Below are 27,610 nucleotides of genomic sequence, written 5' to 3' on the forward strand. Positions count from 1 at the left end.
TGTGGTTTTCTGGTGGGAGCGGCAGTCCCGCTGCATACTTGCTCTGTAGAGTTTTCATGTCTGCTTTCTGATGAGGCTTCCACACCAAATGATGAGCAGCATTACATGATGACAAATCAGACTTCATTGAGTTCTACTATAATAAAAATAGCATTTACATTGACATGTATTATATGGAGGAGGTGGCATTGCATATTATGTTCTTATATCTTTGTGCATTAGTATGTGTACCAGAGACCGGATGTCCCTAACAAAGTGAAAATGTAAAGAAGTTCCATTCCATTATATCCATTTTATTTACAGAGATGTTTTGTTGTTGTTACTGAGCTAAGAGTGGGGTTCTTACGTCCTACCTTTATTACTGAAGCTTCTCCTTGGTATTGCTTTGTAGAAGTTAACAACAGTTTATTCTCCTTCTGCATGTATATTAGCTACATATTAAGATATTTTCATCCTTAGAGAACAGCTTTTCTAATCAATGTGGTTTTGGGGATCATCATACAAAGGAGTCATATGCATCATGCACAAAAACATATTTTCAATCAATTGCACTTTGCTTTCTTTGTGCAGTTAGGAAAATTAACATTAGGTAGTTTTTATCCCAGGTTTGTTTTTTTTTTTTTTTGGTATTTCAAATATTAAATTCAAATACTGTTCTTCTCTTCCAACACCTTTTCCCACAGTTTTTCCCCCATAATTTGTTCGAATTTATGAACCAACTGCATCTCTGAAACCTTGTGGTTTTGTTGTCAGAAAGTGTATGGTCATATGTTTCTGAGCAGGGTGTGGTGATGTCTGAGTTCCTGGATGAGCTAACAGGAGGTTATGAAGAGATTTTGGCTCTCTTCACTCTTAACTTGTTGTTAGCTGGATCTGAAACTCATCCTGAACCTCTTGTAGTTCATTGTACATTTTATATCTACTGGAACTAGATGTAAAGCAAAGGCATTTTAGCATGATAGGAGAAGATTGGGTTTTAGACTTTATTGGGTGACTTTTTGAAACTTCATTGATTTGGATGGGTTTTGGTTATTTACATGTATCTAAGAAAGCAAAATATTATCATTTGTGACCTCTGGGCTTATTGGTTGTCTCTATCTAAATCTTGGCCAGTCATTTATCATTTCCATAGACATTGTTTTTTTTATCTTATTTTAACAAAATATTTTGATACTTTCTTAATTTTAATAAAGGTAACAAAAAAAAGCTTGCCATTTATCTCATATAGGAAATACTTTGCGTAGATTGTATTTCAAGCACACTTTTGTATTTTGTCATAGAAGAAAATAAGTCACATAAAGAATTACTCTGTAATTTTTCTCCTTTTTTTGTGTTGGCGCTAATGTTCCACAATAGTTAAAATAGAAAAAGGCCTTCTTATTATAGGGAATTTGAATTGGTAGCTGTTTTGCATGCAGAACATACTAGCATCAGTGGGAGTATTGCTCACGGAATGATTGCAGAACTAGGCCCTGAAATTACCTTGCCAGCTAATGATAAAATCGCATGCAGGCCAAAGGGGTTTTTGTGGAATAAATATAAGAGTAGAACAATATACAGTACACATTATACCAGTAATTTAAAGCATATTCAGGACAAAGAGAGAGTTCCTGGTGCAGGCAGCATCGTAGAGATTTGCTGTATCTGATAAAGATTAGGTTTCTTAGCTCATAATACCATACTATTACTTTTCTTTTGTTAGTCTTTCAACACCTACACTCGTGCATTGACACAATATCAAGTAGGAAGAGGAAGAATAGCCTTGTATTTAAGGTACTGAACAAGGATTAAAGAAATTTCAGTTCTTTCCCCTGGCTCTGCCAGAGACTTTTGTGACCATGTACAAGTTACTTATTATTTTCCTGCCTCTATTCTTGATCTGTGAAATGGTGATTCCCCCCTACGCCCCCCAACAGAAATGCTTTATTGCTGCTTCCTTGCACTTTATCTTCCAGGTTTGTTGCCCGAGTTCTAGAGGCACAAGGTGGGCTTAGCCGCTTAGCGAGAAAGAAAGGCTGGCTGATACAGGTGATACAGAAATCAGGGCAGACAGTGGGCTTGAATAGCCATATAAACACTTTGAAAGATTGCTTGCCCTATTACACTAAAGTAATTTCCTAATTTGTAAATATGAGTGTGTGTCATTGTACTTTGGCCCAAGGGGAAAATGCTAAGTTACCTAATAAAGTAAAAGGGGCTGAAGGGAGTAGCAAAAACACTGTTGTCTCGTTTAAATTTTTTTCCAATTACTCATTTTCCTATTAGTTTCATCTTCAATTTTAAGTTGTTTTGTGCAAAGTTTGGTAGATCCTTTAATGGTGTTGGTTGTTACTATCTGAAACAATATATAAAGGGGTGTTGCTGTTGAGTGTCTGCTGATTAAATATTCATCTGAATTGGTTTTCTTCCAAGGTTTTAATGCAAATAAATCTTATTTCTTATTCTTTCTACAAAAGTTCCATAGTAATTTTAATATAACTAAAACCAGCTTTTGATCTTAATTCTGGATATTTGTAGAACTGATCACAGCTTAATAATACATTGTATTATTAAAGGCATAAAGGAAGCCCTGTTGGCTGCAGGCTTCTCATGACAGCGTTAAACAAGATTTTGATGAATATCTACATATTGTATTTTTACATTTAAAATTGAATTATGCATTTAAATGTCTTCATCCTACTTGGCAGCCTGCTGGTAAATGATAATGATGTCTTCAATAGTTGCAGGAAACAGATATATGTCCTTTTTGAGGGCTCTCGTATTTGCATTTTGGTCAATAATATATTGGTTGATATGGAGCTGCTTTTTTCTGCAGTCTGACTTATAGCTCCAGTTAGTATCTGGTTACTGTTTAACAAGGGAATTATGTGACAATTTTGAGAATGCTTACAAGGAAAAATTTTGAAATTTGTTAATTTTCAATATCTACAAGAGAAAAGTAGGTTACTGCCACTTTTCAAAAGGACATGTTTGTCTTTGTCATGTAAGCAATAAAAAAAAGATTAACCTCTTTTTTCTTACAAGTTTTTCTTATTTTCTTTTGTTGCTGTGAGGCGAGTTCTACTTCTTTGTAGTATAATAAGAATAAAACTTTTGCGACTTTTTGTTTACTCCAGTCCAAGTTAGGAGTTTAGGAACGCGTATTGTGTAGTTTTGTGCACTGCAGAACATGTGTGTCTTGCAACCCTGCATGATTTAGCTGTCAAGGAAGGATTTATAGCAGAACTTCCCAAACTCTTGTAACAGTAACGCTCATGTAGCTAAATGAGCTTATTGTACGAGTTTGTAGCCGGGACCTGCTGCGTAGGTACAAGCTGAGTTTTGGCACATCACATTTCGAAGGGGGTGTTTTTATGTTGTGAAGTGTTATGATTGGTGTCAGTGATTGAATGACTTACGTTGTTTTCCCTTTGATTTGCCCTTCAGTGAGGGTATTACCGATTATTACAGGAATTATCAGATCCCATGCGTAAGAATGACAGCTATGAATCTTATAAAAAGAATCTCTTGATATTTGAGCATCTCTACCAATGGTTAGATACTCTGTTGAGGGGCATGATAAAAAGTCCTAAATTGGACTGATGATGGAAATGGGCGTTTACATAAGACACAGTAAGTGATAGGGCAGTACGCTGGTATATTTACCAGTCTGCATTGGTAAATATATGTTTGAAATACTTTTCAGGGTTACACCTTTTGCGTTCAAATAATTTGTGTATTTCTGTTAGCTGACCTAATTCATCGGAACTGGTAAACTGATCTCTCTTTGAACAGTTAGTTTTCTCTACAAGAAGTGTGGTCAAATCTCTGAGCACATGATTTCTTTGTTCCTGAGCAGCATCTTGAAATGCTAATAAAACTATGCTATCATTTGCTTAATACAAAGCATTTGATCTATACTTTCTTGTTTCCATTACGACTGAGGCAGATGCAAAGAGCTCTCTTGTGCTGGACGTATATACCAGTTATGGGGAGACTATTTGTCGTTGCAAATGCAAGCTGACTGAGCCAGTGTCCTATCGAGTGTCTGCCACCAATTTCAGATTCTCTTTATGGAATCCTGCTGGCTGGCTGATCAGCCTTCTTCAGCTGAGATGAGCTAATCTTTCCTTGGCATTGTAATCACAGTTCTGGAAAGGTCTGCAGGGGAGTTGTTTGCCTTTGGTTGCTGTTGTACCTAAGGTTGACATATATATCCAGATCGGTAAGACCATTCTCATATCTTAGTTTCCTTGTAATTCTGGATGGAATTAAGGATGATGATTCCTAGGATATCACTACAAGCTTTACTTTACAACTTGCAAAGTAATCAATTTTTGAAAAGGCCGCAGTTATTTGCAACATCTAGGTAGTAATAAAACAGTGATATATGAATCTCTTGCATGTCATTGTTCTTGCTGTATATTTGTGGTATAGTGACACTAGACTTGCAGCTTGTAGACTGTCAGGTTGTCATCCTGTTCTGTGCCTTTAAATTCCACCCACATTTTTTCATTTCATGACTAGTTTACAGAGCAGCTCTAATGGCTTTTGTGTTTATTAAAGAGGCTCAGAAGGAGCACCTACATGGTTTAAAGGCATGCATACAGCAGCACAAAATTCATTACCCTGCACCACATGCTGACCATGATATAATGCAGGCGAGTTTACATATATCTTCCATGGCATAACTTGTAGGATTGTCTAAATGAAGTCTTCAGTGGTTTTTTTTGTTCTTGTTCTATGTTTTTTTTTTTTTTCAATATACCCTGGAATCGGGTTCTGTGAAATGTACTTGTGCAGGACACTCTCACTGTTGACCTAATTCAAACCCTGTCTTCATTATTTTGTTTTTTCCAGCAGCCACATGATGGCTTTAATGCCCCACTGTCCTGATGCGCTCTTACGCGCTTCCTCTCTTGCAAGAGTGGAAATATTTGGACTTCCATGAATTATCTTAGCACCTGTGGCTCTTTCCAGAAGTATCACTGGTGTTTGCCCTTCTCCCCTCCTCCAAGACTTTCTGTATCCCCCATACTTTTTAGTCCTTTATATTTGCTGTGAAAGTTGTTGCCATAACCAGCCAGCTGGCCTCTCTGCTAGCGCGCTTAGTCAGCCAATTCAGATGTAGTACTTCTTTCACAGACAATAACGGTCTGCACAAGTTCCTGTAGGTTCTTCTAAACGAAAGGTTTATTTTGCTGAGGAAAATTGATTTCCCCAGAAGATGGGTGAGCATGCTGGAATTTTTGTACAGCATAGCTAATCATAACAAGACTTTATCGTTCAGTGTGCTCTGTGGCTTTTTAAGATATAACAGCAGGTTTCATAAAACTCTGTAACAGTATGAAATAAATCCTAGACTCTCCTTTCCTTTTTCATTTACTACTTTAAATAGGTATTAAACATTATTTTAGAATGTAATGGAATTCCAATTTAAAAATAGGGTTGGCAACAGATCAGCTGTGGGCTGAAACTTTTCAGCTTTTTAAGGGGTTATGAGATAGCAGCACTGCCCTGATGAACTTCATTATGCTGTATGAATATAAAATATTCATAGAAAGGGAGATTTGCAAAGGCATAAAGGAAAGGCACCTATTTTTTCAATGCATCTGGGAGTTTTAAGTCCTAGTCTTATATTTTAAAGTTTCTTCTCCTGTGTTAAGATTACAAACTAAGTTTCTTTGAAATGTGTGTATTTTTATATTTATAAAATAACTTTGAGCTCCAAATTCGGAATATATATGTATTGTCCAGTGTTGCAAATCAAATCAGATTCCTCATAAGATCAGTGTGTGCACACATTTAGAGCATCTGCAATGCCAATCTTAGCCTTCATTTTGCTTTTACCGTTAGAGAGGAGAGTAATGGATATTTAAGCTGTTGATGAATCAAGGTCTAAATTCTAACTGCTGGAAACAGAAAGTTTAGGAGTTGATGAGTTTATTAGAACAAGTCATTATAATTGCTTTACATGTGAGCAAGACCATTTTTCAAAATATCTGCGGTTCTTAGCATGTCTCTTCTTGTACAGTGTCATCTGTAAGTAAAAGCAGAGGTGATTAGCTTTATAATTTACACTTAACTAAATCTGTCAAGAAAATGGTCTTATAGTCCATCTTGTCTTTTTGTAATGAAGCTGTGGATGGGGTTAAGCAACAGTGTGTTCACCCTCCTGGAGGTCATGGAGGATAGAAGCTACTAATGTATTCTAAGCTGGAAAGCTCACGCTTGACCTTGATGATTAAAGTTTTCTTCCCATCCAGCAGCAGTTGAGCCTGAATTGGCTCTTAAGAAGTCAAAAGGTCTAATCAACCTAATGAACAAACTCAATCGTTAGTACTTTGGGGGAGGAAGTGTGTTAACACCGTAATAATGCCAGGCTCCGCTGGCTGCCATGTGTGTGTTGATAGGAATGGTGTGTGAGCTCAAGTGGATGGGGAGAAGCTGGTGTCGTTGTGCTGGCTGTGCAGTGGAGCATAGTGAGGTTGTGCCTGGCAGAGCACGGTTCTTTGCAGATGCTCCTAACCTTCTCTGGCCATGAGAGAGAGTTTAGAATCTCATGGATTATACGAAGGGTTGCTTGTTCTCTTGTAAAATATTTTTTAAGTGAGGATTAAGTGAAACCTGAACCTTCCTCTGATGAACTTGTCTGATCATATACTAAATCTACACTTTTCTTCATGGATTACTCTATGTTCTTTTCACACTCCATATTGTATTTATGCCAGCCACAAATATTTTTTCAGACAGCCTTTATTGTGCTGTGAAAGCTGAATTTGATGGGAAAGTCTCTTTCACACGGGTTGAGTAGACTTTAAATCCTGTTGTTTATCATTCTGTTGTCTGGAAAGTGTCTGCAGCTACTGTTTCTGTAGTAGCAAACAACATTTTTCCTTTGGTTACTTTGAAAGGAGGTATCTTATTATACTTTGCTCTGACGAGAGCAAGCCACACAAATACACAGTGTTTTGGAAGGTTGTGTTTCTCGCCCATAAACGTTACAGGATTTTATTTTTCTCTGTACCTGCTAGGGTCAATCACTGACAGATTATTACTGTTTGAAATTACATTAGTTATCCTGGAACTGTAATCTGATGTTACTTAGGAAACCTGCTTTCTTCTCCAAAATCACCAAAATTGTTTGACCCAAGGAAAAGATGAAAGGGACTGTCTGATAGGAGTGACTCCTTCCCTCTTTGGAAGAGAGCCGCTCCATACTCTCGTACACTTAGAGCCACTTGCAGTTGGTTATCGTCCTCCTGTTAAGAGCAGGCCCTGACCTCTGACATTTGTTAACTGCTGGGCTAAACATGAGGACCATGATGCATCATCTTGGTGATTCTGGTTGTCCAATTCATCGAGGTCAAGAGAAACTTTCTTACTACACTCTGATTATTTGAAACTAGATAGCTCCTTCACTTTCCTCATGAATTGAATGACAAACTGGTAAAACTGCTTGCCCCTTTTGGTTGCAGTGCTCGGGTCGGTTATGGCTGAGGATGGGTAACCAGCAGTAAGGGTCTGGTGTCAGGCTGATGAGCTTTGGGTAGTACCAGGCCTCAGCAGGAAATATAGCAGTGAGTAAGCTGGTGGCTCATAGGCGTAGGAAGAAGGGTGGATATCTGTGGATTTTAACAAGTGTAGATGTCATCACAGGTTGCCCAACACAGTTTTAAAAGATCTAGTGTGCCTTTACTATGTATTAGGTGTTAGAAGTCTGTCTGTGGAAATGTGGTGGAAGCAGTTTCCAGCATAAATTGGTGGGGGGAAAACAACACACTTAAGTGAGCTATGGTATGTTTTTTCAAGCACATTCATTTTTGTGATCCTGTCATCCTTCTGTTAGACAACCAACAGTAAATCAAATTTTTAATCTAAAAGGCTTTCAGAATTGGCATCATACCATGCTTTTAAAGTGGGTTCTTTCAGGTTTTTTGCTGTCTAACGTGGATTCTAAACTCTCAGTACAAGAAAAGTCCAAATATATTTTAATATGAATATGAAAAAAGCCCTCCATATTAATTATACATCAATATAATTTTATCATACTTTTACTTTATTATTTTAATTCATTGTATTTACTTGCTGTGCTGAGTATTTGTAGATTCAAGTGTGGAGGAAATTTGTGCCCTTATGGCAGATGCACAGCAGACTTCAGCATTAACATAACTCATTAAAATAGGATAAAAGTAGAGCTGCAAAACAATCTATGTCTTTTGCCAGCAAGCTTGCGAAAAAGGGAAATTTCACTCAATTTAATATATGAAAGTGTAATCTTTCCAAGCTGGAGAGAAAGCAGTCGAGATCACCGACTCGTGTGCACAGGTTAGCTCCCTGGGTCTGCTGCGGTGGATGGGGAGCCACATACGCAAAAGGCAGATGACTGCATGTCGTATTTTGGAGACATTAAGTAAAATTACCTTTCTGCGTGATGAAAGCTCCCTCACCAATATTAGCAAAACGTGCAGCAAATGTGTTTTATCTTGATAATTTGCAATTTCCCAAAGTTTCCTACTTGTTTCTAAGTATTATGATTAAAAGCAGCTCTGTCCATTCTCATGCTCTCGTGTGCTAACCGGAAGAAAAACCCTACAGTTACCTTTTATATAATGTCTGCTTTATCTATCTATCTATCTATCTATCTATCTATCTATCTATCTATCTATTTATTTATTTTGGAATGTAAGTAGATAAAATGGAGACCTGCTTATTCAAATGCAGCTTTTTCAGTGTGTCACACTCTGGACCCTACAGGGTGAGCCGATCACTTTTTGTGAAGAGACGTTCGTGTCCCATCGCTCTGCCGTCATGAGGCAGTTCCTGCAGAACGCCATCCAGCTCCAGCTCTTCAAGCAGGTACTGGCGTCGAAGCGCTACGGCACAGGCGGACTCTGTCACAGTACCGCAGCTTGTCCTTTGAGCGCTGCTGCTGAATTCCCTGATCCGTCAGCCACACAGTGAGGACGATTCATGTAGGCAGCAGCACCTTAATTCCCGCTTGCTGGCTGCGCTCAGATTCAGGTGACAAGGCTTTCGGTGCTCTAAGAGGCGTAAGGGTGTCCCGTCTCCCTCTCTCCCTCCGTCCCCCCTGCCCCTCAAAAACTTTTTAATAAAATTTGTTGGTTTTGTTCGAAGCAGTTAGACTCAATATATTTGCTGCAGTCTTTTTACAAAAAACATGCTACCATTAAGCACAATATTACTACTTCAGGCAAGCTGAACACATATGTATATTTACAAACACATGCCCACTTCTTTTTTTTTTAATGAAGAAGCATACCTTTTTGCACTGGTAAACATTTTGCTAGTGTTTTTGTTGTATTTTCATTCTGTTTAGAGTCCCTTCCTACTAAGAACATTGTGCTTATTGTAGCAAATGCAGAACAAAATCTTCTGAAAAACCAAAGGATGGGGTGGTTGACATACTTACACTTTCTTTTAATGCTGATATTGTAGTTCATTGATGGCCGCCTGGATCTTCTTAACTCTGGAGAGGGCTTCAGTGATGTTTTTGAAGAAGAGATAAACATGGGAGAATATGCTGGTAAGAAATACAATATTTTTAAGTATATTCAGAGACTGTCCCGACATAGTGTTTGGGGCCTGATTTAATGGATCATTGTGATCACTCATCTAAATAAGAGAGGCAGCCGTGATCCCTGTAGCTTGAAGTGTCTTAAATTTTTGTTCTTTCCTCTTTAAATAACTTTGAATAAAGTGTTAGTTTGAATAAAGTCTGTTTGGCCTTTACAAAATCTCAGCTTTACCACTTGGCTAGAGTACAACTAAAAGAGCTCTTGCAGTACAGGATATTGAAAAAACCTTGACTTTACCCAGAACCACCTGAAAATTTATTTTAACAAGCTTAAAAAAAACTCAATGATCTCAAATTTCTGAAAGAGAACCCAGGCAGACTAGAAATCCTATTAGCAAGTGTAAGAAAAATTGCAGGTATCTGGAAAATTTTTGGTTATTTTGTTTCCAGGATGGATGTCCTATTCTGTTTCTGTAGTATTCATGCTACTAGAATCACTAAGTGCTAATGCTTCACATTTCTAGCTTGTTTTCTATTTGGTAGAGAGTTGCAGTTTTTTTGGGTTTTTTGTTTGTTTTTTTTTTTTTTTTGATTCTCTCCAGGTAGTGACAAATTGTACCACCAGTGGCTCTCTACAGTAAGGGTAAGAACACAATATTTTTCCAACAAACATTCCAGTTCTTACTGGCCCACTGAACAATTTTATATCACTGTTAACCTCTGTTCTTGTGAACAAAGCTAGTCTGTTTCCTATAGTGTTTAACTGTGGACAAGTTGAGTTTAGGTGTGAGAAACTAATGCACTCTTCAGATGAAGTAAAAAATAGAAGGAAGAATACTGAAAAAAACCACCATAGGAATCTTTGGATTATATTTCTCCGGTTTTTGAATCTTACTTTTAATGTCTTGGAGAAATAGATTATTGTCATTTTGGAAAATAACATGTTTTTTCTTCCCTTTATAATAACTTACTGGGAATCCCAGCCACATCAAAAAGTTCTTTATAAAGCTAAATGGTGTGAAGTGCTGAAAGGGGGACAGCACTGTTTGGAATGCTTTTTCTGTCTAGTTAGTTTAGTGCTCTAGCTGTATAAACTACAAATGTAAATACTTTAAGAGAATAAAACAATACTATAGTTGATAATTGGCTCCTGATTTTAAAAGTCTCTTTTGATGCATAGAATATGTTGTGATATATCAAAGTAAAATAATTCTGGTTTATGGCTATGAGTCACTGGGGAAGATTTTGTTCTTTTCTGACAGAATTATCGTTTGCAGCATTCCATTTGCCTTTTGTCCTGGTTATGAATAGATCTCCCTTACAAAAAGTTGGGCTCAGTATTATTCTGATAATTTTGAATTAAACATACTTTATAACAATAATGCAAAAAATCTCCCTGCCCCGCATAGATAGATAAAACACTCATACACACATGTGTACATTTATGTATATGTTTAAATATATAGAATATATATAATGTTTAAATATATAGACTATATATACACATACAGGTAGGATGCCAAGTAATTTTAAAATGAGAGGGAAGGTGAATGGTTGAGAGTGAATGTAAAAATTTATGTAACTACATTCAGAGGTTTATAATTTTTGTTTAGGGTTAATAAGTAGTAAATCTTAAAATTGTTTGCAAATAGTTATATCTAGAAATTTAATTTAGTACGGAAATAAAATATAATAAAATTATTTAAGATTTTATTCCATGATTTTTACCCATCTCCTTTATTGCTCAAATAAGGTACTCTGTAGAAACAGCCAATGGTGTGTAGAAGATGTATAAAACACCAACTAGACTAACGGATTGTTCTGTCTGACATATTACTCTGTTATATGACTTTTATGTTTGCCACGTGAAATGCAGCTTTTCTAGAGTTATGTTCATGACTAGTCATGAACATAGTTCCTCTATTTTTCCTCTTAATCTAGTATTTAGATCTTAAAAAGGCAGCATGGTTTGGGTAATAGTATTGTGGGATCATGAAAAGGAAAATATGCTTATAAGTAGGATCTTGCCTCTTCAGAGCGAGGGGTCAGGCTTTTCTGGAACTGAATTTTCTGCCCCAGATTTGATTATTTGGTAGGATACTTTATTCTTAAAAATGTTTAGATTTTAATGCCATATGTGGGACACCCTTGAGAGTGAATGGAACAGCCACAGAATACTGTTTTTATGAGGGGACTGTAAGACAAGGGCTCTTGGTATTAGGAGAAACTGATATTTTTGTTTTGACAACGGCTGTATTGAACAGAATTGGGGTTTCTTTGGAAAAACAGTGATAAAGATTAAATATATTTTTGCTTAGGATTTTTTTTTTAATTTACCATTTTAATACTCAGATCTCCTAATAAGCATAGCTCATTCTTTGTTATTTTAAGTTGTTAAAAACAGTGGCTTTTGGATTGCTGTTTGCTTTGAAGAGCTTTAATAACATTTATTTTGTTGTTACCGTGATTATAGAAAGGAAGTGGAGCCATTTTAAATACAGTAAAGACCAAGGCTAACCCTGCCATGAAGACTGTCTATAAATTTGTAAGTATCAAGTACTGGCTGACTAGTGAGAGAAGAGTCTAATTACGATTCTGTTTTAACCTTTCAAGTGAAACTCAAGACTTAAAGCACTATGTGAGTCCAAAGAAAATTAATTTAAAATATGCATTCCTCTATCTTTCAAATTTAAATGAAATGGAAGAAGTTAATTTTGAAATATTTAAACATAATTGAAATGCAAAGGACAAGAAGAACTTGTGATTACTTTTGAAAGTATACATACTATTTAATAAACAGAACTATTTCTGGGAAATAGTGCCTATATTCCTTGCTAAGCAGCTCTACCATCTCATCATTACCCTGCTGGAAAAAACCCGTTGTTAGCCGAGGTTTCTCTGCTTGCAGTTTCATTGAAATAAGGGAATCCTCTCATTTCCCAGATTTTTCCATCTTTTCTAAATGTCAGTGTTAATTTTTCCTATGCTCTTTTTATACCTGCTTATTTAGAACCTAACTTACTGGGTTATTTTTTAAGTGAAGAGGTTTTCAGTTCTGTTTTTTTTTTTTTTAAAAAAAAAAAAAGCTAGTGTGTTACTGTATTATCATACAATTTCACTGTGCAAGATAAAACCACATAGAAAGAAATGAGGATTTCTTATGAACTGAATCATAAGAAATAATGCTGCAGCAAGCAGTAAGATGAGTGTTCACGTTTTTCCTCTTGCCTTCCTCCAGCCTGGGAGATGAGTAGGGCTAGATTAGCTCAGCTAAGTGGAACTAGCATGCGGAGTACTGCAAGGAGGGAGTTTGAAGGTTTACTATTACTATTGATTACTAACTCATAGCAAAGATAAACACTTAGAGGGTAAGACCTAGGGTCTGGAAGGGGAAAAGACAAAAGATATCTCTACCCTCAAAACGGAGAAAACAAAGTTTCTGCAGCATTGAGTGTTTTTTGCCTTTTTTTTTTTTTTTTTTAGCTTTTTTTTGTTTTAGTGTGTTTTTGATGTCTTGTTCCAATTTTTTCTTTACCTTTTTCAGTAACTAGAGAAGGTGAATCTTGATGCACTGAAATCAAGCGCAGTCACTGCTGGAAATAGAAGGGGATTTTAACTTAAATTAATTTTTCATGCAGGCAAAAGATCATGCAAAAATGGGAATAAAAGAAGTGAAAAACCGCTTGAAGCAAAAGGTACTTGAAGTTTTTATTCAAAATGTATAAGCACCATGTATGAAATACTTAGCCACAAAAAGCATTATGTGATCAATAGGAAGCTGTTTGATACAGTGTTGTTAGCACACTTCAAAATGCATTACCAGCTGTCCTGGATTTTTCACACTGTTATAAATTTTCACAGACAAAAAAAACTGTCTTCAAATACACTAAGGCTCTGACTTAAACCCACAAAAGCCAGAAAACTGAGTGTACTGTTTAGAGGGGTCCCTCTCCTGTCCGTTGTGCTGGGGTGTCGTGGATCGGGGCTGCACCTGAACTGGGCGATCTTGCCTACCGTCATGGCAGTGAACTTTTTCCAAATGGCAAACTGTTGTTATTTCTACAGTAATATCTCAGGGAAAAGAGCACAGGATCTGTCATTCAGCACATGATTTACACATTTCATGACTGTCTACTGTAGAGTTTAGGCACAAAGAAATTATATCAGTTTTGATTTTCATTTTAAATTTGAATTTTGCAGCAAAACATACTCAGACTGTTTGTTGTTCTCTGAGTCTCTTTTTTGTTTGTAAACAGTAAGATTCTGGGAATGCTGAACTGTGTTCAAGGAATGTGTTATCTGATATTAATTGCTTGTTTTAAGCCAGAAGCATGGTCATATTGATGCATACTGTATGGAGGAATGGTTAATTCTGCCTTTAGGTTTATTTCAGGTATTCTATTTATTCTGTGAATCAGAGCTATTAAGAGTCTTCTGGGAATGCAAGGTAGCTAATTTGTTAAAATAACTGTGATGCTCTCATTCAGATTTTTGTTTCAATTTATTGCCTATTAATTGTTGATTTTTTTTTCTTTTTTCTTTTCTTTTCTTTTTTTTTTTTAAACTGTGATATCTCAGTGATTTTCCCCCCGCCTCTAAATTTCTACACTATCATCTTAAGGTAACACTGCAAATATATTCTTTTGACACAAATAGAAATCTGCCCGATCACACCAACAGAATCTTAATACAAAGGGATTATTCTAAAGCCAGGTTATAACCTTATGGAATAAAGTGTTTGCGATCCAAATGCTGTTAGCCCTTTAACTACAAATTTCAGCAGATTGTTAGAGATTCTTGGGAAAGATAAAGTTGATTCAGATTATTTTCATGCTATTTCATTTTATTGCATTTATTACTTTATATGTGGCCATTTAGGGTATAATATGAAAATATTAGGTAGAAACATGAAACGTTTGTCTTGTACACAGAATTTTTTTCTTTCATTCCATATGTTTTTTTCGGGACATAACCTTCATGAATAATGACATTTTGTTTGCTCTTCTCCTTTGTTCTAAAGCAGTTGGTGTTGTGTAAAATGACCAAATTATTTTCCTGTATTTTAAATGCTAATGTAACTGTATGCTGTTCTGTAACATTTTTATAGAAAATATTGAGAAAGTTCTCAACTCATTCATTCATTGCTTCGTTTTATTGCTGTTGTCTCCCTAGTCCTTCAAGCACCAAATGTTCTTTTTAAAAAACATACCACATGTACAAATGAATGGACCGATTTTGTTTCACCTTCCTTATTATTTAGCATTTCTGTAAGTAACATTGTTAAACATGTGCTTTCACAAGAGTTTAAGACTTCTAAGAATAATTGACACATACTGTTCTACTTCTCCTCTTTTCAGTAAATCTACTCTTTTTGAATGCAACATTACAAGATAGCTCTGAAAAGAGGTATTACTCTGTTTAAGGTGATAAACATAACAAAAATTGTTTGGCAACCCTCAAACATTATTTTCAGTCTAAATGTCTGTGGAGCTCTGTTGATAAGTCCATTAGTGCATCCTCACCAATTTTCATCTGAGAACACTATATTTTTCAGGTATATTCTTGCAATGTACAGTTATTTTGTGTTTGAAATTCTGGCATAATTAAATGCATAATTTCGTCAAATTTGGGGTGCTACTCTTTCATGTCCTAAGTACAACTTAGGATTGTTTTTAAACTGAATTTACCGTCCAGTGCAATTTAAAATATTATTTTCTGTTATTAATACAAAATGTATGCAAGCCACTGCTAAGGAAAAGTCGAATATAAACATCCCTTTAACAGTTTTCACTGCAAATATGAGCAGCTTCTGTACAAGACAGAATTTAAAAATGCAATAAAGCTAGAGGTCTGCTTCCTACAACTCTGCATAGCAATGATGACCTCTTAAATATAATCAAGAGCCCATTTTGCCCTTGGTCTGCTCCAGTCTTGGGTTTGAATTGCAAATGGGAAATGCAGGATTGACCTGTTGAGAGGTCACTGTGGTGTGTGTAAGGTCCTTCTTTAATATGATAGTAGAGATTGAATGGGGCTCTATTTCCATCCCTTGTTCATTTGTGGTACAGTATTTCAAAGCAGCAGAAATAGTTTTCAGAGAATCCTTATGAGTGATAGCAAATAATTGTTAATAGATACAGCATGGTAGCTTTATTTTATATCTGCTGCAGTACTTTTTTCTTTTCTTTTTTCCTTTTTTTTTTCTTCTCCCTGTAAAGGCAGCTTTTTCCGTTTCACAAATGGAGTGTGGTGGTCAAGTCACTCTGTTATTGGCCTCCTTTGAAGCTTAACTGCATAGAATTAGGAAGAGGGAAGAGTGTGAATGGTACCATCCTCAACTTTCAGTAAGGAGAATGTAGCTTACTGACAGCGGCCGGATAAGACAATTTATAAATGGTTGGGCACTTGGCATTAATGTATTCAAAATTATTTTACTTACTAGATCCCTATGTGGCTCTAGTTAATGTCTGTTATCAGTGGGCTGTTAGTGCTTTATCATCGGTAGGACTGGGAACATCTCATTTAGAGGTTTATAAAATAACTGGAAGAATCCCTCTAGATGTTCTGACATGTATTTCTTGTGCTTCTGATAGACAACGTTTGTAGTCCATTATATAGTGTCTCTAGAAAAATTAATAATGCGTATTTCAGCAGAAGAAAACTTTATTCAGTTTACAAGGTTAACTTTACATATCTGTAAATATATTTTACTCATTCTTTAAGGTTTTAGGAGTTCTTCCTCTAAAATAAATAGATAAATAAGTGTTCTCCTCTCTGTCATAATGCATTGGGGTAGTAAATTCGTAGCTCAGTATAGCAAAGACTTCGCCTGAAGGGACAGTCGTTAGGGGAAGCACTCTTTATATAAATTATGGAACTGTGATAGATAGTTGTCATTCTCTTTTTCAGCAATCAATAAAGTACTTTTTTGCCTCAAGCAAAAGATGTGGGGTATTTTTAATAATGTTCTTAAATTACACTTTATTTTCATTAAGAGGTCACTGAAACACTGATAAGTTTTTGCCTTTCTGGAGATTTTTCTCCCGTTTTTTTGGAAGGGATAGAGGACTCCTGATTTTTCATTGTTCTGAACACTGTGTCAGTTGAGCTACAGCAGGAACGTCTCGCTGGCTTAGCCCAAATCCCTCTTTGGAGACCTGTGGGAACTGAAAAGTCAGGCCAAAGGACATACCTACGCTGTAGGATGCCTTGCAGAACGGCTCACTAGCCTCGACCAAGTTGGCACACCTCCACAGCACAGCCGCTGATGGAGATACTGGCGCTGATCTCGGAAGCGTGGGGAGATGGGAGGCAGCATCCTAGCTAGTCAGTCCTGCCCCTCGGCTTGATTAACGAGCTTGCGAGGCAGGCGCAGGCCTGCGGTGCTGCTGCTTCCCGTCCCGGGAACGGCTGCTGCTTTTTTAGGCATGTCTGCACCATGGTCCACTGAGGCTCCTCAGGCCATGGCTAGCTCTGCCGCTGAAGAACTGCTTTTATCTGCAGACATTTTGCTAGCCTTGATACCTGTCCAAAACTGAAGTTCAGAATCAGTGTCCTGTCTTCTTGTTTGTGTTTTATAGCTCTAAGGAGAGGCTGTCTCCTGCGGCCGAACTGACTGCTCACTGACTGCTGAAGGGCTGTATGCAAGTCTGATAGTGGACTCAAATTATGTTACGGGGTGCTTTGCAGGACCGTTGTCTGCTTTCTGATTACAGAAGTGCTAAATGCTCTGATGTTTAGTGGTGTTAGAGTTACTTGTAGAGTCCTAATTTTGTGCATTTAAAATCAGGTTTCTCTGTTTATTAGGCTCAAATGCATTTTCATTGAAGGTAGAAAACAGACTTTTGTGAAGCAAATTTTGCTTTGATGACTGAAACAGTGTTGTTGATTTGTGTGCCTCTTTGGGATTTTGAAAAAATACTGATCTATCAAATGAGTTAATTCTCATGTTTTATTAAATAAAAGAAAAAAAAATCATTTCCACTGAAGTCTGCACCGATTTCTTTGGAAGTCTGTGCCCCAAACATGGTGGAAATGTGCTTTAGGAACCCTTGTCTTCTGTATGCAGTTATATCATCTAGAAACACAGGAAATCTACAGCAATAAAAGCTGCAAGGATTTGGAATGGCCATTAAAAAGCTTAGCTTTTTTTGGCGCAGCAGCTTGTTCTGTCTGCGTTCTTCATCTCCTCCCTTTCCCATTCCCCTGCTCTCCAAACTTTTGCATCTGTTTTTCTGGAAATTTTGTCTGGATAGAAGATGTTTTCCGTTTGTTGATTCTCAGTTATCTATCACCTTGGTTGGAGCCCCAGCTCCAGGTGGACCTCCGAAAGCTCAGCAGTGCTGGGGCTCTCCACCCTTCAGTGCACATCAGGCTGCTTTGGATGTGCCCATCAGCTTTTTGGCAGACGCAGAACAGATCTGAAGCTTGGTACACGTTTCATCTGGCTATGCTTGTCTAGAAGTAGGGAAATAAAGTTTCTATTCATTCGTTGCATTTCAAAACAGTATATGTTGCCTCCATAGGTTATGTGATTGCAAAGCTGCCTTGTTCCCTTCCTAGTTTGTTGCTGGGTTAGAGCTGAAGTATTGCAAGTTTTAGGGAAACTTACTTTTCGTGTGGTCCAGTTGTTTTTAGGCTTCTTTGTTACTAATCTAGTGTACTTTGTTGTATTTTTTAAAGACAAGGTAGCATTGTGCAGTTGGTGGGGGAAAGGAAAAAGTTTTTCTCTCTAGTTTGCCTTTACAAAGTTGTTAATTTCCCCGCTCTCCTTATGCCCATGTTGGTGAACCATTGCTCTGCCAGCTGGATCTAAAGAGGTCTCTCAGCCTCTGTGTGGAGCACACAAAGCCCCTTAGAAAGTCCATCCAGCTTTTTGTTTCATTTGACCCAAACACGTTAGGTCAGCCGGTGTCCAAAAGCACCGTTTCTAATTGGCCGTCAGCCTACATGTCTCATTACTGTACCTGAGCAAGCTGGAGACTTGTGGGGCCATGTCAAAGGGCAGGGCATCAAAGCGGTGTCGGTGGCAGCCGCCAGCCCGGGGTCAGGTTTGCAGAGCTGCTGTGTGCGCGCGTTTCTCTCTATATTTACCAAGCATTATTTCCCTGACATTGTTGCGAAGAGATTTAAGGTTTGGGGCCCACTGCGTTACATACAAATCTCAGCTGACTTTCGGACTCTTTTCTCCGGCTGTTTCCTGATGGCTGCGTGCCTTTGTCTTCCTCAAGTTTGTGTTAGACCAAACGTGCCCTGGCCAGGAAGGGTAACCTAGGCTGATGGGTCGCTTCAGTTCTGAGGATGAGGAGTAGTGTCAAAAGCAAAAGCAAAACAAAACAAAAAAGCATCCTGCTAGGCAGCAGTGTGTTTTATGCACTCTCCTAAAGGCACACTTAGTATACACAGACTCAACGATTAGATGCAAAGCTAGCTAAGTTGTGATTTTGCTCTCTCCTTGCAACTTTCAGAAGTAGCTGTTCTGCTGCACATAGAGCAGAAACAAGAGTTACAGCTTTCAGGTAGCTTTGCAAAAAGCAGAATGGGCCTGTTCTTAGGCTTCCATTGACTTTGTTCTTCACATGAAAATTTGAGCTATGTTTTGTTCCCTCTGTATATTTCCTGGCTTTTGCCTGTTTAAGTCAGACATAGTATTGAACGTATTTGGTGTTTGCATGCAACACTGGTGTCTGTTGGAGGAGAGGGTGGTTGAGCGCAAGCTTTGCTTGACAAAGCGCAATGAAACCTTTTATTCTAATTATACTTTCTTTTCTGTACTTGTTTTTTCGTCCTAACATCAAAATGGTTAGTTAGCGTTATCCTCTAGTGTCTCCTCTGTGCCCCTTACCCTTAAGCAAGAACGCTCCTGGCCATGCTATTCACCTTTTCCTACCATGCAGGACGTAGCTGAGAACGGCTGCTCTGCGGCACCAGAAGAGTCTCTGCCAAGGCCAGCGCCTTCTCCCTTGGTTGAAAAGAAGGACCCTAAATTAAGGGAAGATAGAAGACCAATCACAGTACATTTTGGTCAGGTATGTGTTGGTGTTAGCTTTCTTTAAACTATGTGACTCAGAAGAGAAAAAAATAGTTCAGAGGAAAGTCATATTAAAGAATATGCCAATCATTTCTTTATTTTCTTGCAGCTGAATTATGTTGTTGTATCTGTATAAACAGGATTCAAAAACCTTGTTTTGTGGGATTTACTGATTCCTTTTGTTCATGCAATGTTTTTAGAAGAAAATAAATTCTAATTGAATTTGAAAAAATTATGAAATCATTAGAGCAGTTTTATAATCTATTTTGCCTGTTCATTTTAGCATGCAAAGATGCTGTGGCCCTCAGGGCTGAGGGTGTGTAATTTAAAATAGCCTCTGTTATGTAGCCAGATCATTAGTGTCAACACAAAACTTCCAGCTATTAAAGCATTTTAATATTCTTTAAAAATTAAAAGCAATGAACTAAGATAGAAAAATTAGTTAATAGCTTACTTGTGTACTCTCTATTTCAGCATTGACAATTGAGCTATGCACATCAGTTACTCTCATAATGTTTCTTTCAGTATGTTGGCAAAAAAGCAATTTTGTTTGTTTTTAAAAGCTAGTTATTTAGAAAATGTTATGTTTGTTGTGATTATTATAGAAAAATGTACAATACTCACTATAAATTTGCCAGTGTTCCACTATTAAGTGTTTGCTTGAGTCAGGAAATAACATTATTTTGATTTGTGATTTTTTTTTTTTTTAACAGTATTATCACGAGAATGGTAAATGTATGGTTTCACCCAAGGAAACATAGTGTGATTTTAAAACAATAATAAAAGGAGTGGAAATTAAAATGTGAGGCGAACCAGATTTTTAGATGAGCATTTATTAATAGAAACAAGTCAGTATAACTGCACTGATCGTTTAGATATTAAGGAGAGCTACATCAGATATAAACCTTGCTCAGGGCATTTTATTTTCAGGTTTCTGTATCATTTTAGAACTTTGGCTGCTGTGCTAAATAAAGAGTGGTTGAAAGCTTTTTTTCAAACAGATTCTATTCCAATTAAATATTTGCAGTAGAGATTTATTTTTCGCTTATTTTCTGTGCCAATAGAGTTGAGAGGAATTGGCGCTACTGGAGAAATATAGCCACCTAGCTCTAGCAGGAAAATGTTACATTTCATTTAAAACAGTCATAAATGCAGAGAATATTATAATGTATTTTTAGTTTTTCCCTTTAGATTTTTATGAAGGATGGATGGTTCAAACATTTTGGTAGATTAATGAAATATATCATCAAGTGGAAAATGTGAATTTAAATTCATGAGGTTTTTTTAATGGTCACTTTCAAATTTTTTAATGATCACTTTCTCTATGTCAAAAGAAGCACACATCAGCGTTAGTGAATCACTGACTGCGGTGAAAGACTCACTTGCTAAATGCTTATTACTGTCATTACATTACAAATGTCAGATTCCAAAAAATTATCTAACTTGGCAGTTGTAGGGCTACCTCACTTAGAGCCTTTGTCCTTTCACGGGTCCTTTTTTGCTAATAGCCTGATGCCAAATTGAAAATTAAATCACACTTTGATGCAAAAGGAAAAGGTGTTCAGGTCTGTGAAAAATAAATTAAGGCTTTTGGGAGGGAAAAAAGCAGCAAAATTTACTGTTTAAACAGGAGATGCCTTCTAACTAGTGATTAAAGGGAGTGATTTTAGTGTCACTTTTAACTCTGTCTAGGATACAGTAGGTGGGAACAATTAAAAAGCCACAAGAACTCTGAAATAAGGGCTGTTTGTGCATTCACAGTTCTTATAAACTGAAGAGGATGAAAGAGGCTTTTTTCTCATTGTCACTTGCTTTCTGTGTCTGCTGGTATTATGCTGGTGTATATGGCAAAGGCAGACTTTTTTAAAATGCATGCATGTGGATTAGGGTCAAGCCCTGCGTATCAGTAATGCAGTAAGCCTCGTCCATACCACTGCAGCGAGAGAGCCTACCAGCAGCAGCGAGATGCCTTAATTGAGACATGCTGTCAAAGTGACAAACACATTTGCATACAGTCTATTTATTTTTGTTGGAAAGGTCTGCAGTCGGCTCTTGGTGGAACATTCTTAATCAGCTCGCTGTAAGTGAGCCGGCAGCTAGCTGTCCTGTGCGAGGTGCTTCTCTTCCTTACGTGACAGATTAGCTGAAGGGGGATGGGCTTGCAAGCCACCAGCAACCTTTAATTTTAACTCATTATCTCTCACCCTGTAGTAAGTTAGTTTCTAGCTTTTCTGAGTACAGTTGTGTATCTGCAGTTGTTAGCTAACAAAAAATACCGGTGAGTATCTTGAAATGTCTTTGTATAGCACTGTAGCTGACTGTTTGCAAAAATTTATCAGCGATTATCTAAGCGTATGAGATTTTGTAGTGTTGTATCTCACCTTGGCGATTGTTTGCTGGACGTTATTTAAGAGGTTGCTCAAGGCAGAGTTGTTTTAGTAGTGATTTCTGTAATGGAGAGACATTGAGGAAGAGTTACCCGTAGCAGGAGAGCTCTCCTTGAGCGTGAGGAGGGTTTTAGCGGTGTAGTCTAGGGCAATGCAATAAAGAATTCAGCAAAGTGTTTCTAAAACTGCAGGAGGAGAATAGAGCGGAAGGGTGTGACCACAGCTTTTTCTCCTCCTTCAGTTGCACTGTTTTGGTTTACTCGGGATGTAGCTTTAACGTTAGTCCTCAGGACAACCAAATATAAGGAACTGTTATCATGGACTCTGATGTTAGTCAACAAGTAGCAAGAGCAACAGAGGCAACCAAGGTTTAGGCGGTGGGGAGAAGGGGCAGCAATTTTCAAATGACAAGACTCAAGTGGATAGTAGATATATAGTACTGGATAGTAGTCTCTGTTGTGGGAAAAAATAAGGTTAATTGTGGTAGATACATTGCTACAGAGAGCACCTTTTGCAAATGACTTAACGATTGTTTTCTTTCTTCCTGCTTTTCGCCTTATATCCTGACCAAAGTTTGTTTAAAACGTGAGATCGCGCACTGCCAATTCGAATACCGGCATGTGCTGCTGCCCCTGCCGCAGCCGTCGCGGGGCTCCTTCGCGCGGCGCCAGGCAGCGCCGGCGCCCGGAGCCCGCTGCGTGCCGGGAGCAGGCGGCCGGCGCGGCCTCGCCCCCGCGTCCGCGGCGTGCGCTCCCACGCCTGCGCGCCCGCTTCGGCCCAGCGTTGTCGTTCTCACCCTTGGGCTGTATAGAAAATAAACACAAAACGTAGTAGGGATTGGACTTTTCCAGTTTCTTCTTGGCAAGGTGTGTTGGCACCTCCAGTGAAACGTCAGCTCGGTGCTGGTGCTGTCTTGTGTGTCACGGTGGCCGCTTTGATGGCGTTCCTTAGGCGTACAAAGAGGTGCGAGGGGCTGCTCTGCGAGGACCCGTACTTCCAAACGTTCAGGATCTGTTGTGATACTGGACATCTTTGATCTGATTTTTTTTTTTTTTTAAACAAAAATATTTCTTTTCCCTAATGGCTGCAGAAATTCTAGTTCTCTTGATTGTTCATAAATCTCATCTTTTTATTTTTAAAATAAGGAAGGAAGACTGCCTGGATCTTGGCCTTTTCATAGGATTTTTCAGATTCCGAGTTTCCATTAGCGCTACTGGAGTCGTGTCTTTCTGCTAGAGATTTCAACTTCTGTCGCGGAACTGTTACTGGTGGCGACGAGGGGACTGCGCAGAGCGTGGCGTTGAGCAGCCTTAGAGCTCTTCCGCTTTGCAGTCGTCGTTACCTGATTGAGCTGTATGCAAATTAAAGTCTGCAGTTCAATTCTGTCCGCTTTCAGAGGTATGTTGCTCGAGGAGCTTTTAATGTCTCTCCACCCTAAACAAAAATATTGATTTAGAAGTTGCCTTTATGCCACAAATACAAAAGAAATATGATAAATCAAATTAGAAATAGGACAAGGCATTTTTTTTTCTTTTTACAAAACTGAACTGATCCTGACCAGGTACTTTTTTTTTTTTTTTTTTTTTTTCCTGCAGAGGCACAATCTCAAATATTGCATTCAAATATTTAGATAAGTGACATTTTTCTATGTTATATATGTTACAGCCAAAAAAGCTAGGAATCCAGGAAATGCAGGCATCTCTTTAATGATGGTGATTGTATAGCTGTTTCAAATAGCACCAGCAGCTCTCCAAAATATCTTGCTGAGCTTTTAATGAGCAGTAAGCTTTTTCAGTTCTCTCATATGTATGTATTTTTTGCATTAGATAATACCAAAAAAATTTATAATGTATAAGCTGATAGTTTTGTTAAGGGAGGAAGGCAAATTCATAACCGAATGTGGTATTTTAGAAGCCTCCCGAAGACGGTGCTTAACTGCTAGGCCACTAGTACGCCGGCCGGGTGTTGCTGTGATAAAACCACGTACAAATGTCCCTGTACCACAGCCAGGAGAAGAAATGCCGTATGATTTTTAAATTTTGAGCTGCTGCTGAGATCAGTGGACAGACTGACAAGTCCTGTTAGCTCGGGCCTGTGGGTGGTGTGGGGTGCTGGTGGGCTCCAGCAGACCCCGCGGCCTTGCTGCGCTGACAGAGCACCTGGCGCTTGGCGGTTGCAGCCCGCTTCTTGGGGAGTCAAGGGAGCACTTCCTTTTCCAAAACTATGCTTGTTTTTTTCCACAACTTCTTCCTAATAAAGTTTCTACTTCTGTCCACGCTGCTGCCCACCTCTCCAGCCCTGGTCAGGTCTCAGGTGCTCGTGTCGCCCCTGTGGGAAGCTGCGCTGTCGGCTCTGCACGAGCCCCCCGGGCCGTGCGGGACCGTCGCCGGTGCCCGCGCTTCACCCGGGTAGTGGCACAACTGGTATAGTACGTTTCAAAGCGACTTCTGAGGAGGAGCTGCCAAAATCGTCGTTTTGAAGGGGGGGTGAAGGGGGAGTTTATCATTTCAGTCGAAGCAAATTGCACTGGCAGTTCTGTTCTGCTCTCTGGTTGTTTCTGGTGTAATGAGAACGTCTTTTGTCAGCTTAGGTGTGTTTATGCTGCTCTGGTTTCTTTTTATTTATCTGCAAATAGAGTATTTTACTCCATTTTTGTACCAAAAGGTAAAGCTTAATAGAATAGAAGAGAGTCTTCTAAATGCATATTTACTTAAGAGGTTCAGTCGTATTCCATTTTCAATGCAAACAGGGAAGAATTCGTATTCCAGGGGCTAATGTAAGTCAAACCTCAGGAACAACAAAACAAATATATTCATAGTACTAAAGCAACTTATCGGAGTGTGGAAAGACTTGTCCAGAATTCTCTTCCAAGCTGATTCTTATTTCTATTAAACTTTTACAAGCCGTAAAATGGAAATTGGTAGCTTATTTGCTGTTTTGATCATTTTGCTGTGAGGGAACTGTACATTTACATTCATTTTTCCTGTTCATGATCTGCGCCGAGACATGCAGAACGAACAGCTCTGCTTTGTAGGGCAGGTTTCTTCCTCAAGAAGATTAAACAGTATTAAGAGGTCAGGGGGAGGATGGGGAGAAAGCCTGGCAGCTACATTCCAGAAATGCAAAACTGGATCGGCGAGGCCAGAGGCAAGCCGAGGGAGGGATTAGCCGCAGTGTAAAAGAGCTCAAGTGCGGAAGGGAGGAAGGCTGCGCTCCAGCCCCTGTGACTCCCTTCACACCCAGGTGCCTTGGAACAATAGCAGACTCCCCCGAATCACAGCAGGCATTGTGTGGCACCGAGGTAGAAACCAAAGGGGAAAGGGGAAAACAAGTTCATTTTCTAATATTCATGCAACTGGAGACTGCGATTGCAAAGCTAGCCTCCCCTGCTCCTTGCCACTCTGAACCGCTCTGACAGTAGGGACCCCATCATTAAGAAAATAAGCTTCCATCCCTCTCTTCCCCACTGATGAGCGAGATGGTATCCCTATTCCTTGCTGATAAACCATGTGAAATTTTCTCCCTCTGCTTGATTCTTTATGGATTTAGCAAAAGTATAAGCCTTCCAAATTCTTCTGTGTTCAGAAAAAACATTTTCTTCCCTCGTTTCTTCTTCTCCTCACTCCTTTCCTTGACTCCTCCTTTCAGGCAGGAGTTCAGTGTTACTCGGTAGAAGTCACTTCACAGAAAAGGAAAATGTATTGGCCCAGAAGCGCTTGTTCATCTAATGCCTGCTTGAGACTATTCAAATGTCCTATCAAGTTCGTAGGGGACACTGTTCGTAGTAAGGGGAATAAAAACAATGTCGATGAACAAGAAAATAATGCATTTGATTGAAATTCTGCTTTGTGGTGTGCAAGATTTGCAGGAATGACAATCCATGGGATAGGAATTATCTAACTAAAAGGCTTGCACTCTTGTCATGCGTGTAAATATTTGACAAGTGAGACCTGGCTCTCTCTTTAGGAAGATGTATACCACCTGCAGAGCGTACCCAGAGGTTACTGCCTCTCATGCACTCGCTTGCCAGCATTTTCTAATGAGCACCCAGATAGCTATGTCTTCCTTGGCTACTGCAGCAACACAGTGTGCGTGTAGCTCATGTTACGTAGGAATTCAGGCTTTGTAGTAAGATCGTGTTGCTCCAGTGCTATGTCCAGCAGAAGTGTTCATCCACAAAAAAGCACGTTCTGGACTAGGGCCTTTAGGATTTGCCAACTGCCTTGGCATTTCAAGCATTTTTTTTAAACAAGTATGTTCAGAATAAATTTGCTGCTCTGGGTACATGCAAGTCAGATGCCATAACACTTGAATCTGGATGTACGGAGAAAATATTGTGGTTGAGTCGACCTCCTAGGGCTTTGTGACAAGCGATAGCAGCTGTAACATGTCTGTGCAGAATTTCCTTGTTAGTCCTGTTATGTCGAGGAACCCATGACTACCTTGTAGGGAGTATCTTGGTCCATCACTGCTGGCATATAGAGGCAGAATTGTGCTTTATAAATAAAACATACATATAAAATAAATACATCAGTGCATGCAAGGCTAACCAAATCACCTAGATTGACAACTTGAGAAAAGCTCAGAGGGGCTTATGGATGACTTGCTTAGTCTATCAACGTAGATCAGCATCCAGAAGTTTCTTATATATTACTTACGAGGTGGATACATGCAGTTAGGCCAGAACTGTCTGAATTGACCTCTGGGCCTCTGGATTAAACTAGAAGATTAAAGGAGGGGAATATATGAAAGAGACAGTTCTTCTAACTGCTAACCCCACTGCGATTGCTTGTTTGGCCGGGTGTTTTTTAGATTTGTCCTTCAGAGCTGGACTGATTAACATCAAGTATAGCAGTTGCAGCGTGCCATGCTGCACATCCCAGAGCCACATAATTTTGTACGTTTGTGTGGAGGAATATTACCCTAGTTATGCAGACTTCCTCAGTGAGTGATGGAGATGCGCAAAGCAGATAGTCACTGCTGTTTATGGAACTCCTTAAATGAGAGACTAGCTCTTTTTTTTTTTTTCTCCCTATACAAGTATCCTGCTTGCTAGACGGGAATACCTTTAGAAGATAATAAGGGATATGCCCATATTCCAGCACTTTAAATCATGTGGATTGTGTGATCTCCTTGACTTGAATTCTGGTGTCAGGCCTGCTGAAAGCCCAGTGTAAAGCTGACGAAATGACCAGTTTAAAAAAAAAAAAAAAACACGCACAAAATGATGGGGCTCTTTTCTTTATTTTTGATATCACATTGCTGGATTTTCCGGCATTTTAAATGAAAAATATATGTAGTTACTTCCATGTTGACAATGTCCTTGAGGATTTGACAGTGAGATTTTCCAGCAGTTGCTCTTCGTTAGAATCCTGGTGTTGTTTAATAAGGCAGCCGAACTGCTGGCACCTCCGGTTCTTGTTTGTTCTCCGAGGGCTCGGGGCTGCTGCAGTAAGCACATCGACCAGGGCTGATCATTACAAGGGCGTACGCCACCATGAATAAAAATGTCACACGTTTTCCCATCTCACAGCAGTACAAAATGTCAGTCCTGTCAAACAGACATTGCAGGTAGCAGTGAGCAGTCAGTACAAATTGGGAAGCTGAATATTCCCCCAGCTTTCTGATATTCTTCATTTGAAGCAGAAGAAAAACAGTTGTTAACCTATTAGCTGT

General features: G+C 38.7%; 1 protein-coding gene across 8 annotated transcripts in view; it reads left to right on the plus strand.

The window, feature by feature from the left end:
* Positions 1–27,610, plus strand: part of DENND1A (DENN domain containing 1A) — a 230,929-nt gene that overhangs the window by 171,699 nt on the left and 31,620 nt on the right. For all 8 annotated transcript variants that reach the window (XM_068914620.1, XM_068914623.1, XM_068914621.1 and 5 more), the window contains 6 exons: positions 8,737–8,838; positions 9,439–9,526; positions 10,120–10,160; positions 11,991–12,062; positions 13,156–13,212; positions 19,414–19,545. In XM_068914620.1, coding sequence (XP_068770721.1) covers positions 8,737–8,838; positions 9,439–9,526; positions 10,120–10,160; positions 11,991–12,062; positions 13,156–13,212; positions 19,414–19,545 — 492 coding nt within the window. The remainder of the gene's footprint in view (positions 1–8,736; positions 8,839–9,438; positions 9,527–10,119; positions 10,161–11,990; positions 12,063–13,155; positions 13,213–19,413; positions 19,546–27,610) is intronic.

Source organism: Struthio camelus, chromosome 20, assembly GCF_040807025.1.
Source record: "Struthio camelus isolate bStrCam1 chromosome 20, bStrCam1.hap1, whole genome shotgun sequence".
In the NCBI taxonomy this organism is placed as follows: Eukaryota; Metazoa; Chordata; class Aves; order Struthioniformes; family Struthionidae; genus Struthio; species Struthio camelus.